The sequence below is a fragment of the Prionailurus bengalensis genome, chromosome B4 (genome assembly GCF_016509475.1).
Source record: "Prionailurus bengalensis isolate Pbe53 chromosome B4, Fcat_Pben_1.1_paternal_pri, whole genome shotgun sequence".
Taxonomy (NCBI): Eukaryota; Metazoa; Chordata; class Mammalia; order Carnivora; family Felidae; genus Prionailurus; species Prionailurus bengalensis.
The window spans coordinates 110,268,792-110,286,722 of NC_057358.1; the positions used below are offsets into that span (position 1 = coordinate 110,268,792).

Consider the following 17,931-nt stretch of genomic DNA (forward strand, 5'->3'; position numbering starts at 1 on the left):
CCTCTCAGGTAATTCTGTAGCAGACCAAGAGAAAAGGAATATGCTAGGTATTAAATGTGTAGAATCAGTTTAATTTTTACATGGGAGAAATTATTTTCCAGAAAAAAAATACAGAGCCAGGAAAAATTGTTAGGTACTCAAAGTACAGCAAAAGAGTAAGTAGACTGTTTGTTAGGGAAGGGGCTCTAACCCAAGTTGGGTATCAGCCAAGGCTCCCGGTATCCAACAGTACTGGCTGTTCCGTATCGGTCAATACACATTTACTGTGTAATTACTACATGAAAAACTTGGTAGGCAGTGTGGAATAATACACCCTAAATACCGTGGTTGGAAAACATTAAGTACACAAATAGAGCACAAAGGCTTTAATTTATTAGATTCTTACTACCCCCCTCACCTGGAGTTAACATATCTCTAATTTTATAATGAGAATCAGTGGACATGTAGGATTTATTTAATTGCCCTCTTTGCTAGAACCATTTTCTTTAAACACTACATAGGTCATATTTTGCAGCCATTGAAGGGTAAAATTTTAAAAGTAATGCTCAAGTTTGAAAATATAATGGGCAGTTGACATTTTCATGAATGAGATAGGAAGCATATTTCTATTAAGGATCATTTGGAATGGTCCCCTAATTATAAGTTGAAGACAGGAAATATTTTCCTCATCCTTTCCTTTGGGAATAGAGTTAGCAGACCATATTAATTTGGAAAGCAGAGCAAAATATTTTTCAAAATTTCACTCACCTTTGTAGAAAGTGCTAATGATTTTTTATAGAGTTGGTTCTTAATCACTGGGATGCTATATGTTACAAAGATTAGTAATGAAATAGTGCAGCAAAAGTGATTATTATGTATATCACTTCCTGAAAGTTAGCTTAATGATATTTGATAGCTTGATAGAAATGGTGAATTCTGTTCTAAAGGATTATACCAATTAATAACAATACTTGACTATTTCATACAACTTTTTCAATATTCTCCCACATATTCTTGTTGCTACTTTGTATTTAAATAGTGCTTTAGGATTGCCAAGACAGTTTTGGTTTGATTTTGAACCTTAACAGTCTTTGAAATATAATAGGTATCCTTATCTATCTTCTTTAAATAGATGAAGAATATAGGGTTCAGAAATTTCCTCTCAGGAAAGTGAGGTTTAGAGAGAACTAGCCTAATGTCAACAGTATTAACAAGTCTTTGGTACTGTGCTAGTCTCGTACACTAAGCTGGCTGTGATAAGAGATCCTGTTGTGGGGCACCTGGGTGGCTTGTCGGGTAAATGTCCAGCTTCGGCTCAGGTCACGATCCTACAGCTTGTGGGTTTGAGCCCCACGCTGGGCTCTGTGCTGACCGCTCAGCCTAGAGCCTGCTTCAGATTCTGTGTCTCCTCTCTCAGCCCTTCTTCCTGCTCATGCTCTTTCTCAAAAATAAATAAACATTAAAAAAAAATTTAAGAGATCCTGTTGAGAGAGACTGACTTGACTATTTTTAGTTGCTTCTTGGCAGTAATACAGTTTCTGTCATTGATAGCAGAGAACAGTGAGGGGCTTTGGAGTTTCAGATTTAGGTTTCATCCTACTTCTCTTTCTAGCTGTTGTGACCGTGTTAGCCTCTTTAAGGTAAAGATCACAGGTGAAATGAAGACAGTGGTACCCACCACACAGGGTTATCAAAGTTATGAAATCCTTGTTAAAGCACTTAGCATAGTGTCTGGTACAACTCCTACATGATAGCTCATACACAGTAGTAACAAGAATATGTGGTGGAATACTGAAAAAGCTGTATGAAATAATCCAAGATTGTTCAGATATAAATTGGTATAATCCTTTGGAACAGAATTTGCCATTTCCATCAGGCTATCAAATATACATAATGAACAAATGATTCTTGTTTACAGTGATGTTCTAAAAAGTCAACATGAACGATGAATTAGTGAATATTCATAGGGAAAACGTACATACATATACATACTCAGATCTCACATAGATTAAAATTTTAAATCCTGGAAACAACTCATTCTGGTCAATTTTTTTTTTTTTTGTTAATGTTTATTTTTGAGAGAGAGAGACAGAGTACTAGTGGGGGAGGTGCAGAGAGAGAGGGAGACAAAGAATCCAAAGCAGACACCAGGCTCTTAGCTGTCAAGCACAGAGCCCGATGCGGGGCTCAAACTCACGGACCGCGAGATCATGACCTGAGCTGAAGTCGGATGCTCAACTGAGCCACCCAGTGGCTGACTGAGCGCCCCTGGTCAATTCTGTTGTGTTTTTAAAAAATTTGTTCAGAAAAAATTCAGAAGTATCAAGTGATTCTTCTGAGGCTGCCTCACTAGTGTCAGAATTGGGATTTAAACCCTGTCCAACTGGCTCCAGAACCAGTTTATCACCCTATGCTGTACTGTCTCATACTGTCTCCATAACCTCGTACTGTCTCTCATCTATATGAGAGCTGAAATAAGAATGCAGAGCTTCATTTTGTTGCATCTCCTCTGAAAAACACGGGTCAAAAGTTAAATTTTTCAGTGCTGTGTATCTGCAAAAGCACCAGGGGTACTGGTTTTGGGGGTTACAAGTAAATTTTAGTGAGTGGCTGAATTCACAAATACAGAATCTGAAAATAATGAGGATCAACCATTAATTGTGTGTGTGTGTATACACATATGCATATATGTATACATATGCACACAGCAGTAGAATGATTAATCACTTCTGAATAGAAGCATGTAGAAGGCTAGACTTTGTTTTACTTTGGAAAAGTAGAAAAAATATAGGCAATGTTTACTATATGTAGTTAATTTTAAGTTAATAAGATGACAACATTTAGAAGATAACGTTCAGAGGGTTTAAAAGGGCCTATACTTAGAAAATGGAATCAAGAGACCTAGTATTCATTGCTTAGCATTGTATCATGATTAAATGTTAACACCATATGGAACACAAAGAGAAAAACACTTGAGCACCTGCTACTCAATATTATAAACAACTTAAAGGACTCAATAGGAACATTATTGTTGCAAGAAGCAAAGAGCTCTAAAAACCTGTTCCAGCGATTTGACTTTATACGAAGACAGTCATCAAAAATCTGAATAAAAAAGGCAAACCCTAATTAAAACACGGGTTAGCTCACATGCTATAAGTATATTATAAAATACTTTACCAGATATGGTGCTTTCAGCTCCACTTTGGTCTTTGTTAACTTCTAACTGATGGATTAATTCTGCCTTTTCTTTTTCCAGCTGTCTATTAGCTAATCTAGAACACAATGATTATGTATTAAAACAATAACAAAAACCAGACATTTCTTCATAAAATACAAGTATTTCTTATAAACTGTGTGATGTGCATTGCTTATAACTTGCTGATAGTTATAAAGGTAAACATTTATTCATTTACTCTCACTACTGTAATGCTACCATTCTCAAACTGAGGTCAGAAAATGAAAATTCTTTAAGTTTTGTAAAGTCTGATCTGATATCATTTTTAAGAGTTTTCCTGTTGGAGGAACCTCATGGGAGTATTCCACACAGAATCCGGAAAGTAAATCATTTTTTTTCATTAATTAATATTTGCCTCTGGGCAAATTAGGATCTGGTTGACCCTGTTTTGTTTTTTTTCAGCATCTATTATGTAAAAGAGTAACTGGCATTAGAAGGATGAAATAAGACTGATAAGCCTGTTAGGCATCAAGTTTGAAAAATCCTAATCTCTAGATATAGCAAACCTGGTTATATCAAAAGATTTTTTTTTTTTAAATGGTAGTCATATGAACAGATAATGTACCTTAGAACTTGAAGCGCCCGTTGAAGGCTCTGCTCTGTCTCAGCACCTTCAGGAACATGTTTGAGAATCTCAATCTTTGGGCACAATAAAAAGAGAGCAAAGTTTGATGTGGAACTAGAGTTTTAGAACGATACATATTTTCAGTAAAGCATCTTGAATGTGGGGTTTTCCAAAAGCACATATGAGCACTTATCTATGGTGTTCTATTCACTAGTCATTCGATAATTACTGAGTACTGGTTGCCCAGGCACTGAGGATATAGTAATGTGCCAGAGGAAGGAAGGACTATCAAGAAGAATAACTCAGGGTAAGAGGATGGAGAGCCATGGAAGGTAGATGAAGGGCTAAGGAAGGTCTGAGGAGCCTCTGTTTTATCAGAGACCTAGGGGGCTATGAAAATATTTCTGTACAGAGGCAAACAAGTGCAAGATCCCAAAGCTTGAGTTTGGCCAATTCAAAGGACTCGAAGGTCAGTGTGAATGAGGGAAAGCAAAGATGAGGCTAGAAAGGAAACCAGATGCCGGACCACATAGGTCCTTATAGGCTATGCAGAGTACTTTAGAATTTTACTCTGGGGTAATGGGGAACCACCAGAAGACTCTGAGGACAGGGTGCTAGGATTTTCTTTATACTTAAACGGCTGACTCTTCAGCTATGTAGAGAAGAGATCAGGAATAGGGACAAAGTGAAACAAGGCAAGAGTGGAAGCAGGGAGGCCAGTTAGGAAATTGTAACAGTTCACATGTGAGAGAATAGCTTAGACTGACAGTGTTGGAGGTGTGGAGACGTCAAATTTGAGATCTATTTTGAAAATAAGAGCTGATGTTATTTAATGACAAAGATGGGGTGCGAAAGAAGGAATTGATAATCTAAGGCTTTTGGCTTAAACAAATGGTTGAGTGGTGGTGCCATTCACTTAAGAGGGGCCTTCTAGGGGAGGAATTAAGAGTTCCATTAAAAAAAATTTTTTTTAAATGCTTATTTTTGAGAGAGCTTGAGCAGGCGAGGGGCAGGGAGAAGGGGGAACAGAGGATCTGAAGCCGGGCTCTGCACCGACAGCAGAAGCCCCATGCAGGGCTTGAATTCACGAACTGCAAGACCATGACCTGAGATGAAGTCAGGCACTTAACCAACTGAGCCACCCAGCTGCCCCAAGAGTTCATTTTTATATACATAAGATAATGCCAAGAAGTGGCTTGAGATGAAATGCATTATTTTCTCATAAAGAAAAATTACTTGCTTGTTGCTCAAGGTCTTCAGTGTATTTCTTAGCTTTTTGTTCCCTCTCTGTTGCTTGTTTTACAAGCTGTTTAAGATCAGTAAGGTTTTGCGTTTTTTTGGCAATGTCAGTTTCCAATTCTTTCAGCTTGGTTTCATACATTCTAAAAGTAAAGAAAAAATAGTGTAGACATGGAAATAATTCATTGATTTAAAAGCCAGTTCAAGTCATTGCACTAAAAATAACAGAGTATCTTACACTGCTTCTTCTATTCAAATCTTTTACTGCTGCATATTTACTTAGCATTAGGTGACAACAAGGGATAAGTACCCCTAATTAACAAGCCAATTAAAATAGAGGATTTAGGTGTTTCCCGAGGTTATAAACAAGGATGGAGCCTGTTTGATCACTAGCAAAAAGATTACAATTAGTTTTTTTTTTTTTCAGTCACAAACCAAAAAACTGCAATTCATCAGATTATCAAATTCTGTATTATTGGGTAGTCTCAGAAATACACTTAAAGATCACAAACTAAGCAGTTCATACATCTATTATGTATACCTGCATAGAAGCATACAAAAAAAGGTACCCAGGTAGAGCAAAACCAAAAGGACACTATTGGGAGAGGAAAAATATGCAAAAGCATGGGTGAGAAAATGGCATATGACAAAATCTGAATAGATCTGTAACCTTTAAAGAAATGACCAATAATTAAAAAAAATCTAGACTCCAAAAGGAAATTTTAAAACATTGAGCCAAAATGATTTTAAAAACATATCATACCACCTTAAAGGGAGACAACGCTTATAATATTCAAAGTTTCCCACAGAAAAGAAAAAGAATGCTTTGGCAACAAAATCAGGTAAGGACATTACAAGGAACAGAAATTATTATTTCAATACATTCAAATGGTTTTGTTTTTGTTTTTTACATTTATTTATTTTTGAGAGACAGAGCACAAGTTGGGAGGGGCAGAGAGAATGAGACACAGAATCCGAAGCAAGCTCCAGGCTCTGAGCTGTCAGCACAGAGCCCGACGCGAGGCTTGAACTCACTAACTGTGAGATCATGACCTGAGCCAAAGTTAGACGCTTAACCGACTGAGCCACCCAGGCGCCCCTCAAATAGTTTTTGGTAAATCTGAGAAACCATGATCAGAGAGGAGTGTTCTTAACCTGACAGACTCCACCAAAGGGATGAAATACCAGAAACTTACTCCTTCTCTTCATTCAATTCTCTGCTCAAGTGCCACCCAATCTCTGATCACCCCATATATAATAGCTGTGGCATCACCCGGCCTGTCTTAGCAGTCAGTATAAGGACTGATGACAACAGATGGCATTGGTCTGTTGAGTAAATAGAACATCTATGAAGACTGCAGCATGGAAGAGACCTAATGTGTCAAGGGTCCCAGAAGAGATCTCTAAACACTTTACTGAGGTGGGTGTATAATCCCAGCTGCAGATCTTTTTTTTTTTTTTAATTTTTTTTTTTTTCAACGTTTATTTATTTTTGGGACAGAGAGAGACAGAGCATGAATGGGGGAGGGGCAGAGAGAGAGGGAGACAGAATCGGAAACAGGCTCCAGGCTCTGAGCCATCAGCCCAGAGCCCGACACGGGGCTCGAACTCACGGACCGCAAGATCGTGACCTGGCTGAAGTCGGACGCTTAACCGACTGTGCCACCCAGGCGCCCCACAGCTGCAGATCTTAAACAAGTTTTGTTTTTTTTTTCTTTTGAATTTAGGGAGGTTCTTGAGGTCAAGGATCAGACAGGATTAGCCTTAACTCTGTCAAGTGGATTCTACATAATTTACATAACTTTTTCACGAGTTTACTGAAGGCCTTACCCAGTGCTCAGTTACCTGTACAGTGCACAGATTAAAAACACACGAATTATGTATAAGGCAAAGTCCTCTTCAATTATGGTTAAGTATCACCCCTCTCAAATGCTTATAAACCCTTTTCACATTAATAATCTTTTCTGTAGCTTCACAGAACCCTTTTCAGAAAAGGAAAGACAGACGACCATCTCTATAGATCAAAAAAAACAACAAAACTTGAACTCACAGAAGAGATGTAATTTATTTAAGGTCACAGTGAGAATTAGGTATTCCAAAGTCATGGAAACCACCTGGTTCCACAGGAACCAGACAAAGTCGGCCTTTTAGAGATACATCTAACGTGAAGCAGAGTGTGTGGCATGTAGTATGTACTGAGTATATTATCTGCTTAAAAAATCTCAAAGTAACTCAAAATCCCTTCTGAGTCTACGTGTGATTGTAGAAGGAAATAAAGGACCAACCAAGAACTCTACTGGATAGAGTCGGTGGTTGAGCACCTCAGCTGGGGTCCAAGCAGACAAAAGAGACCCCTTTTCCCTGCTACCTGTCACACATTATTTCCTTTTACCCCCTCGCACTAGCCTTCTCACAGAGTTAAGAGAGAACTGGGAAGCGGGGGAGTGGATTCTGAGCGCTCTCAGTACTGTGTTAGGAACCAAGGACCCAGCTCCAACACCCTCAGCCCAGCCCCAGCCCCAGTGTGTCCATATCCTGCCACCCACATTCATTAAATGTTTGAAGGAAGAAAAAAACACTTTTTTTTTTCTGTCCTAGCACTGCCAAAAGTATCCTATTAAAGCAAACAACCAAATAGTTCATCAGGAAAGAACTAAATTAATCAGAGTGGTGTCCTATTCTTTTGAAACAATAAAGGCAGCATTGGAACTGATTAAACTTTGTGCAGATGATAAATTATTTGTTCCTACCTTGTAACAACAATTGATTTCCAGCTCTTGCTGTCAGCACCTTCAAGCTGTGGACCTCTACTTTCTGCCAACTGTAATCTCTTGCCAGTCTCTTCTAGTTGAACTGTCATCTTCTCATTTAATATCTCTAAATTATTCTTAGCTATCCGCAATTTCTCTGCAGCTTCAGTCTCCTATCATTAAAGGCTAATTAGTACATGATGACAAAACAATACTGTTCTCATAGATGCAATATATTCAAAATTACCACCACAAATTAGAAAACAAAAGTAACCTGGAGCTCTAAACGCTGATTAAAATTCTAATAAAAATCCAATGTTTCCTTTACTCTAAAACAGCAGTATGATCATAATAATTAGAACAACAGATGATGTAAACCAGGTTAGAAAAATACATTTGTGGGCACGTGGGGTAGCTCAGTCACTTAAGCGTCCAACTCTTGATTTTGGCTCAGGTCACGAGCTCACGATTTGTTAAGATCGAGCCCCACTTTCAGTGCAAAGCCTGCTTGTGATTCTCTCTCTCTCCCTCTCTCTCTCTGCCCCTCCCGCACTCATGCACCTGTACTCTTTCTCACAAATAAACAAACATTTAAAAAATACATTTGCAAGTATTTTACTCTAGCGGTTGCTTTAAGTTTGTCATTTTTGGTGTGTCTGTGTGGCTCAGTCAGTTAAGCATCGACTTTGGCTCAGGTCATGATCTCATGTTTTGTGAGTTGAGCCCCAAATCAGGCTCTGGGCTGATGGCTCAGAGCCTGGACCTGCTTCAGATTCTGTGTCTCCCTCGCTCTTGGCTCCTGCCCCACTCGTGCTTTCTCTCTCTCTCTCTCTCTCTCAAAAATAAAAACATAAAAAAAAATAAAAACAATAAATTTGTCATTTGGTTACTTTACATTTGTCATAGTATTTATAGAATAATGGGATAATGTCTTAACACACTTAAAAGAGGTTTTGTTTTGACCAATATTTGAGAGACCTAGCTATGAGCACAAACTATGTGTAAGTACCATAAATTATTTCCACTAGTAAACATCCATGCAAAGCACACTACCACTACGGCCTCACAATATATTCAGATACTATTGTAACCAGTTTAAAAATCTCAATTTCAATTTATTCACTGAATCATCCATATAAATAACAACACCTAGTTGTCTGGGGCAAGGAATATATTTTACGACTTAAATAGAAAGGGATCTTACTATTTAACATAACCGTTTCATATATTCCTTACTCTATACCAATCATTGTTCTAGGCCATGTGCACAAATATTAACTCACTTAAGTCCCACAGCAGCTCTGTGAAAGAGATATTTATGATTCCCAACTTCACAGACGAGGAAATTGAGCATTAGAGAGGGGCTGGTAGCTTGTCCTTGTTTCCACAGCCAGTTAGTAATAGAGCTAGGATTTGACTCCCAGACATGTGGCTTCTACATTATACTGCTTCTTAATTTTTGTATTTTCAATGTTCCTCATAGTGAAAGGATGGCAGCCAAAAAGATACAATTCCTAAGTCTCTGAATATCTACTTTGAATAGACATTCTCATCAAATTTTTCATTCACTTTTTCAAAGATATATTACTTAAGATAAAAAAGTAATTATAGTTAGTAAAGAAAGTCATACTTTTTTAAGTTCTTTACGAAGTCTTTCATTTTCAGCAACAATTTTCTCTGTGCCTTTGGTCTTGGATTCATAGTGCATGCTCAACTGACGTCCAAGATGAACTTTAAGTTTTTCTAATTCAGCCTAGTAAAAGATAAATTATACATTATCGGAACAAGGAAATAAAAGACGATCCTATAAACTCGTAAAACTTAATCCATAACAGTTTTAGAGATTATTTTTGATAGAATTAAAGTTTTCCCTTTCATACTGGTCATCTAGAGCAGAGGTTCCCAACCTTGGCTACACATTAGAATGAGCTGATGACTTAAAATCACAACACCTATGGTAGGACCCACCCCAAAAGAATCTAATCAATGTCAGGCTTGGGGGCTTAGGTACCTGCATATTTGAAATAGACACTAGTGAGTGAGAATGCCAGAGTGAGAACCATTGGTCTTGAAATAATAAAATGCCCGAGTGGAGCTACTCTAATTTCTCTTGGCCTTGTCTCCGACAGGTTTTTCTGTATATGTAAAACAGTTACTGCATCTCTTAAAACCGTTTTAAATAGCAGGAATATATTTAAAAATTTTCTTTAAAACATGGAAATTATGTTGGGGTGCCTGAGTGGCTCAGTCAGTTGGGCGTCTGACTTCGGCTCAGGTCATGATCTCGGGGTCTGTGAGTTCAAGCCCCGAGTCGGGCTCTGTGCTGACAGCTCAGAGCCTGGAGCCTGCTTTGGATTCTGTGTCTTCCTCCCTCTCAGCCCCTCCCCTGCTCTCCGCCCCCCCCCCCCCCCCGCCCCCAAGAATGAATAAACATTTAAAAAATTTAAAAGAAAATGGAAATTATAATGGTGAAAACATTCCATGCAAATTATCACATTGAGAAACTTAACAGAAGACCATGGTGGAAGGGAAGTAAAAAAACAGTTACAGAGAGGGAGGGAGGCAACCATAAGAGACTCTTAAATACAGAGAACAAATGGTTGATGGGAGGGGGAAGAGGGGGAGAGGGGAAAATGGGTGATGAGCACTGAGGAAGGCACTTGTGGGGATAAGCACTGGGTGTTGTGTAAGCGATGAGTCATGGGAATCTACCACAAAACAAGAGCACACTGTATACACTGTATTTTAGCCAACTTGACAATATATTACCTTCAACTTTTCATTTTCCAGCTCAATATTAGCCATTTTTTCACTGGTCAGTACTCCTGATGCTTTTTTCAACTGTTCATTTTCCCTTTGGACTTTTTCAACTACTTTTTTCATTAAACCAATGGTTTTTTCTAGTTCTGGAATTGTCTTTCCACTTCTACCAGACTACAAAAGAATATATTAACTTTTTATTCAATCAAATATCTGAAAGAGTATGATATCAAACACCAACAACATAACACACTCATTATTACATTCATTTCTGATTCCTAACATTTGAAGCCAAAACTTGTATTCAATTTATCATTACAATAACCCTATGCAATAGGAATTACAATTCTTACTTTACATACAAGCAAATCAAGACTCAGAGAATTTGATATTCCTAGTCAGGTAGCTAATGAGTAACAGCTTAAGTACTCTAAATTTGATGTCTGTTCCAAATGAATAAAGCTAAGAACCTAAATACTCGATTTAGCTAATGTTCTTTCCAGTATACCAGAATTCTTTTTACATGGGAAAAAAAAAAAACAAAAAACCACAAAAGAAGAGTTGTGTCATTAAAGAGCTCATGAGTTTCCAAATTTGAATTGCAGAATAGAGGTGATTTTCTAACAATGGCCACTGATTAAGAAATTCAGTTTCTGTCCAGTATAAATACAAGAGACATCTGCAATTAAAAAAACCTGGTGTAGAGTTATCAACAGAGATAGGTCACCAATTAGGAAGTTCAACTGCTTATGCTTTAAAATAAAATAAATAGTTGAGTAAAATAATCTGCTTATTTTTTTTTGCATTTTAGTCAGTATTCACACTATATAATGAATAACCTTATAATACATAATTTTAATACATACTATCATAATTAAAAATCAAATTAACCCATTTAAAAAAATTATTAATGTTTATTTACCTTTGGGAAGAGAGAAAGAGAGAGAGAGAGAGAGAGAGAGCATGAGCAGGGGAGGGGCAGATAGAGAGGGAGACACAGAATCTGAAGCAGGCTCCAGGCTCTGAGCTGTCAGCACAGAGCCTGACAGGGGGCTCAAACTCATAAATTGTGAGATCATGGCCTGAGTGGAAGTCGGATTCTTAACCAACTGAGCCACCCAGGTACCCCCAGGTTTTTATTTATGAAATGAATGTTCCTGTCAAGCTAGATATTTGTTCTGAATACTTTTTTCTAATAACAACTCAGTATTTTCACCAAATCTGTCACATATTTAATGTTATTACTTGAATAAGTTTTAAAATTGATTGCTTCTATCTGTGTCCCTTGCTAACATGAAAACAACAGGGGTTTAAATCTTTGGCCTGGGCCTCAAAAACAGCATTTATTCATTGTAAAAAGTGAATACAAAATAACATTAAAAGAAAAACCTAAGAATAAAAAAACCTAGGAAACATTTACAGAGCATTATACTAAGAAGTTGCCATGGAAATCATAAAAAAAATAGTCACAAAATGTTAGAATTGGACCAAGGAGCAGTGAGTAGTTACCTTAATGAACAGAAGAAGATTCCTAGAAGTTAAAGGTTTTCAAGGTGTGAAGGGAAATGCAATGAAAAAAGATGATGTGGTGTCCAGTTGAAATAAAATGCTTGTTATATGTGACATGTTACAGCTTGTTAATGTTAAAATACATTAATTTGAAACACAAAAGAAAAGCTTAATGATGTTTTACATTGTAGATCTACAGAATAAAAACCAAGACTACAGGTAAGTAAAGGTATATCACTACTGTTTTGATGTATCCAAACTTTTTTTGTTTTTCATTTCCAGCTTATCACTGCTGAAATCAACACAAATATATGTCATATTCTCACACACTCACCCCTCTAACATGGCCAAGTTTCCGCTCAACTTCTGCTTTTTCTTTCTTAAGAAATTCACACATTTCCTTCAAATCTCTTACTTGATTCTGAAAGATTAAAGCAAACACATAACAGTTTAACATAGCTATAGCCACTGAAAAGGAAAACAATTCATTTGAACTATCAATTTCTTCAACTATATAGCCTAATTGAACAAGGTCTCTACAGCAATAAGGACTTTGAACTAAGACATATGTTGAAGTGCAGTGATACAAGAATATTTTATATGTAAATTTCAAGAAATATTTTCCACATTACTGCCTTTATATAAATGTAGTTTTTTTGTAAATGTTTATTTATTTTGAGAGAGAGTGTATGTGCATGTGCATGCAAGTGGAGGAGAGACAGAGAGAGAGGGAGAGAAAGAATCCCAAGCAGGCTCCTGTGGTCAGTGCAGAACCCACGCGGGGCTCAAACTCACAAACTGTGAGATCATGACCTGAGCCAAAATCAAGAGTAGGACACTTAACTGACTGAGCCACCCAGGCACCCTTCCAGTTTTAGAACTCTGATTTTAACCACCCCATAAATGACATATATAGATCCTTATCCAGATGGTAGAGAGCAACAGCTGATCTAATAGTATGGGTTCTAATAATGTAAAAATAAGTGTTCTAGAAGCAGGACATAACTTAATTATATCATTACCAGTGGAATTAACAGACTGCTAATATTCCAGGTTAGAAAACAGAACTGAAACAATTAGACAGCAAAAAGAAAAAGAGATTCCCATAAATAGGATGAGATTTGGAAAACCAAAGATAAACTTCTTATAAACATGAAAACAAAATTCCTAAAAGAGATAATTATCCTAATTTTTTAAGCTTAAAGACTTAATTTTTTAAAGAAATATCCTAATTAAGAGTGATAATTGTTTTTGAAATATACCAACCATCCACTTGGCCTCAGGACTTTGAACTTGCTATTTCTGTTGTCTGGAACTCTCTTTCCAGTATTTGTATGACCCACTTCCTAACCTCCCGTCCTAGCTCTCTGATAAAATATTTTATTAAGAAAGCCTTCTTAATTACCCTATTTTAAATAGCAATTCCATACATTCCCAACCAACCCTCCCCCCACCACACACACCTTTCACACCAACCATGCTTTTCTCCTTACCACTTAACATCAAATTAACATCAGCTGACATAATGCATATTACTTATTATCAGCCTTTCCCACTAGAATATAAATTCTATGTGTGCAAGAAATATTTTGATTGCTGTTTCCCAGCACCTAGAAGAGTACCTGACAACAAAGTAGGCTTTCAATAAATAATTGTTACATGAACAAATGTAGAAAATATACCACTACCATAATATTTTATGAATATGAGTTTCTGGCATTTTCATAAACTAATACAAAGAGGGAGAAAAGGTTTTCAGGTATTAGATTTCTTAACTAAAGAACATTAAATTTACCTTTAATCTTGGCAAATCTTTATTTGCTTGTTCAAGCTGAAATTTTAGTTCAATATTTTCAGATGACAGCTTTAAGTTTTCCCTCTGAAGCTCTTGTTCTCTTTGACAGTGTTCATCTGACTCTATTCCTGAAGTCTTCAGGAAAATAAAGTTAGGAATATTTTTAAATGTTAGTAATAAAAGTTATATAGGACATATTGGATAAGAAAACCTAAAATGGTACACTTTCCCTCAAAAAATATGAAAAATTAGAGAACTCTAAAAAAAAAAATGACCCTAAAGAAGTCAGAATATAAAAATTGCAGGAGAAAAGGTAATACAGTTTAATATAGACAGCACAGTGAAGTATGTCTTGAAAACATCCACACATATAATGTCTACATGTATGCTCTTCTAAGACTAATTTGTGCTAATTTTTCCTGTCCAAAAGTAAAATATGACTATTATTTGTTATGGTTTATATTATGCCCTAAATCCTACCCCACCCCAAAATTCATACGTTGAAGTCCTAATCCCAGTACCTCAGAATGTGACCTTGTTTGGATATAGGGCTTTTCCAGAGGTACTCAAGTTAGGGTCATTAGGGTTGGCCCTAACCCGGTATGAGTAGTGTTCTTATGAAAAAGGGAAATTTTGATACAGAGATATGCATAGAAAGAAGATAATGTAAAGAGGGCACAACTGGCCATCTACAAGCCAAGGAGAATGGCCTGGAACAGATTCTTCCCTCACAGGTTAAAGGAGTCATCAACCCTGCCAATACCTTGATTTTGGACTAATGGCTTCCAGAACTGTGAGAATAAATGTCAGGTCACCAAATCTGTGGTGCTTTGTTTCAATAGCCCTAGCAAACTAACACACGAGCCTCCAAAAAGAAGTGCCTTAATTCTTTCCTCTTTCAGAAAGCTCTTCTTCATTCCTTAAGTGCAAAAGTAATAACTTCCTCCTCTGAAATCCAGTAACACTAAATTGCATTTCTCTTGGCACGAATCTACCTTGGGCTATTATTTATGTTCATTATTCTCATTCTAAACTACAGGTCATTTGAAAGAGAAATATGTGCTTGATTTCTTTTTTTCTATAAAGGGGGTAGAAAACCACCCACCTCCTATGATTGTTATGAGCATCATATGAAACATTTTGTGCAAGTACTCAGCATAGCTTTAGTTTTTCCTCCCCCATCCCATTCTCTCTCTGTGGTTTGATGGGCTATCAAGTCAATAACTCCAAAGACATTATAGTTTAAAAAATGCAATGTTGTACAAATATATCCATGGCTCTATAATAGCTTTTAAATTAGCAGTAGGTTAAATACTTCATATTCCGATATATTTACCCTTGGGTAATAAAAGCAAAAGAAATTAAAGACATTAAAACATAGAATATAGGAAAGTAAAGAAACTCTAGGCTATTTGATTCTGACGTGAGGGCGCAGAACCCTGGCAGAAACACTGCCTGTGTCCAACCTGACTTGTCTTTGTTCAAAGGAATGTGTGTGCATCTCTTTGTGTGCAAAAGACAGACATATTTGTTAATGTCTGTACCACAGGAATATGTCCGTGCTTATGCTCATTCTCTGTCAAATAACCCAAGTATCCATTCTGATTCTGCTATTATTAAGCTAACACTAGGCAAAGCATGCCACCTGCAAGGTCCTCAGTTTCTGCATCTTACAAATGAAGGCACAAGATGGGGTAATTTTTAAGGCCTCTTCAGACATGGAAATCTGTAATGAATGCCCTGTCCCTGAGCTCTTCTGTCACCCTCACTTCATCTCTTCTGTCTGTGGTAGCGATTTAACAAGTGATAAACACTTACGGGTACCACTGATTGACAGACATAGTATTTGCTAATTATCAACCGCAGAAGAGAGTAATTCTATCTGATGATCTCACATGAGGATTTTTTTTTTAACACATTCTCCTAAAACATGGATGCAATTATGTAAGTACATACAGATCGTTTTTTCCCCACAATTCTCAAAAAACAAAAAGTATTAGTTGAAATCGTCCAATTTCTGGAAAACAAATTCTAATGAAACTCTGTATTGTGTAAAAGTAATATAAGTAAAATTCTTGCATAATGAATTTTATGAGATTTCCAATTCTTTTATGGAAGAGGAATCCTGTTGAAAGGAATACAGTGCTAGAAACCAAATTCTTAGTGGATGGGAGTTAAGAAACACACAGTGGGAGCCTCAATTTTACAGTTACTTATTATCAAGGGAAAAAAGAGAAGCATTATGAACTTGGATAAAGATATGAAATAAGAATTAAGTCACTTTCATCCATGTTTTCTTAACCTTTATTTTTATTTTTTTAAATGTTTATTTGTTTTGAGAGAGTGGGGGAGGGGCAGAGAGAGAGAGGGAGAGAGAGAATCCCAAACTAACAGTGTGGAGCCTGATGCAGGGCTCGATCCCATGAAACATGAGATCATGACCTAAGCAGAAATCAAGAGTCGGATGCTTAACCAACTGAGCCACCCAGGCAACCCCCCCCCCCCCTATTTTCTCTTAAGATTTCAATGTTTTTATTGATGTGTTTAGGACTTAGGTGACTGGCATATCTAGGTGGAAAGGATAAGGGGAAAAAAAAAAGATATATTCTATTTGATTTCAAGTGGAGACAAACATGTCTTAGTCTGTACTGCATTGTAAACTGACCAAAAGTAGTGTGTACATGGAGAGATCATCAACTGTGAAGTTAGACCTGTGTTTAGATCCTGGTTCTGCATCACTAGAGATAATACTCATGCTCCAAGCTTCCCGTGTAAAACAGAAACAATACTCTGCAAATATGTGAAAATTATACCTCAGCATCGAGCCTAATACAACATAGACAGCAACACATGCAAACTCTCTTTATTCATTATAAAAAAGTATGTTATAAAATATGTGGCAAAAAGATGACCAAATAATGTCACACAGTATCCTAACACATTTTTACTGATATTATTCACTGTAATAAAAGTTTGTGATGAGATTTCAGAGCACCTTGAGTTAGAAATTTGTAAGGCAAAATGCACACCTCTAAAGAGCCTGGTTTTTGTTATCCTGTTACCTAACACTTTTTAAGTTAGTACCAGTGGTAAAACAGTGAGTACTAAAAGCAATAAGAAATGCATAACCATTAATTTTTATAGGAACTCATCAATTAGAGCTTAATACACACTTCATGAATAGTTAATATTTTTTTACAAATCCCACACAATTGATTTCCATTTGCACCACATACTGTATACCACTTGCTATAAGAAACAAACACAGGACTGCCATGGACTCAAACCTGGGACACTTCATTTCTTGGCTGGACTGGTACATCGGTTTCAGAATTTGCCTGTGCTTCCTCCTCAGCACTCTCAGTCAGTGCAGCAGCAACTGTGGCACAATCACGGTCTTCTCCGGCAGATCCTTCTGGATCCATGTGGTGGTCGTGACTCACATCTTCAGCTGTGTGTCCCTTTCCATTCACATTCTTGCCTAGCTCATTCTCTTCCTTGTTTTCATGTTCCTGTTTATTATTTTCATGATAGTCTTGATTAATTTTCTCAATTTCAGGATCTGGTTCATTTTCAAAATTGGACTTAACATCTGCCATGGTACCATTAGTTGACCTAAACGGACTTGATTTATTTTTTGGTCTTGCCTCAGATTTATTTAACTCCGCAGAATCTACAATATCTTCTGTTGTGTGTCTTTCTTCATTACTGTAATGCCGTAGAATACTTTTAGGTACCTGATGATGTAAGTTGTTACTGGCATCTATTCCCTTCCCATTTTTAATTCTGAACACCATTATGGGTTTTTTTTTGTTCTTGTGGAAAGTGCTCTTTTTGTGATAAATATTATGCCTATATTTATTAACACTGGTAGCAAGGGTAGAAAGCGTAGTTGTGTCACATAACAGATTCTGCTTGAAGCAGAAGAAAGAGAAGAAACATGAAAAGAAGAAAAAAATAACAAAAATATACACACTACTGCTTTAAGGTAATATACAACAAACAATTCTACATTAATGATTTTTTTATAAAGGAAAACTAGAAATATATCACACGTTTGAATGGAAACAATGCTGTATTTTTCTAATTTACTTAATTG

General features: G+C 36.8%; 1 protein-coding gene across 6 annotated transcripts in view; it reads right to left on the reverse strand.

Annotated features, from left to right (window-relative positions):
* CEP290 (centrosomal protein 290) overlaps positions 1–17,931 on the reverse strand; it is a 91,415-nt gene that overhangs the window by 2,135 nt on the left and 71,349 nt on the right. For 2 of the 6 annotated variants that reach the window (XM_043561961.1, XM_043561960.1), the window contains 9 exons: positions 17,120–17,743; positions 13,833–13,967; positions 12,372–12,458; positions 10,538–10,702; positions 9,399–9,521; positions 7,769–7,941; positions 5,020–5,161; positions 3,780–3,853; positions 3,157–3,251 (listed from right to left, as the gene is read on the reverse strand). In XM_043561961.1, the coding sequence (XP_043417896.1) occupies positions 3,157–3,251; positions 3,780–3,853; positions 5,020–5,161; positions 7,769–7,941; positions 9,399–9,521; positions 10,538–10,702; positions 12,372–12,458; positions 13,833–13,967; positions 17,120–17,743 (1,618 nt within the window). Of the gene's footprint in view, positions 1–3,156; positions 3,252–3,779; positions 3,854–5,015; positions 5,162–7,768; positions 7,942–9,398; positions 9,522–10,537; positions 10,703–12,371; positions 12,459–13,832; positions 13,968–17,119; positions 17,744–17,931 lie in introns of those variants that run through there. The other 4 variants (XM_043561962.1, XR_006294433.1, XR_006294434.1 and 1 more) reach the window with 4 other exon arrangements.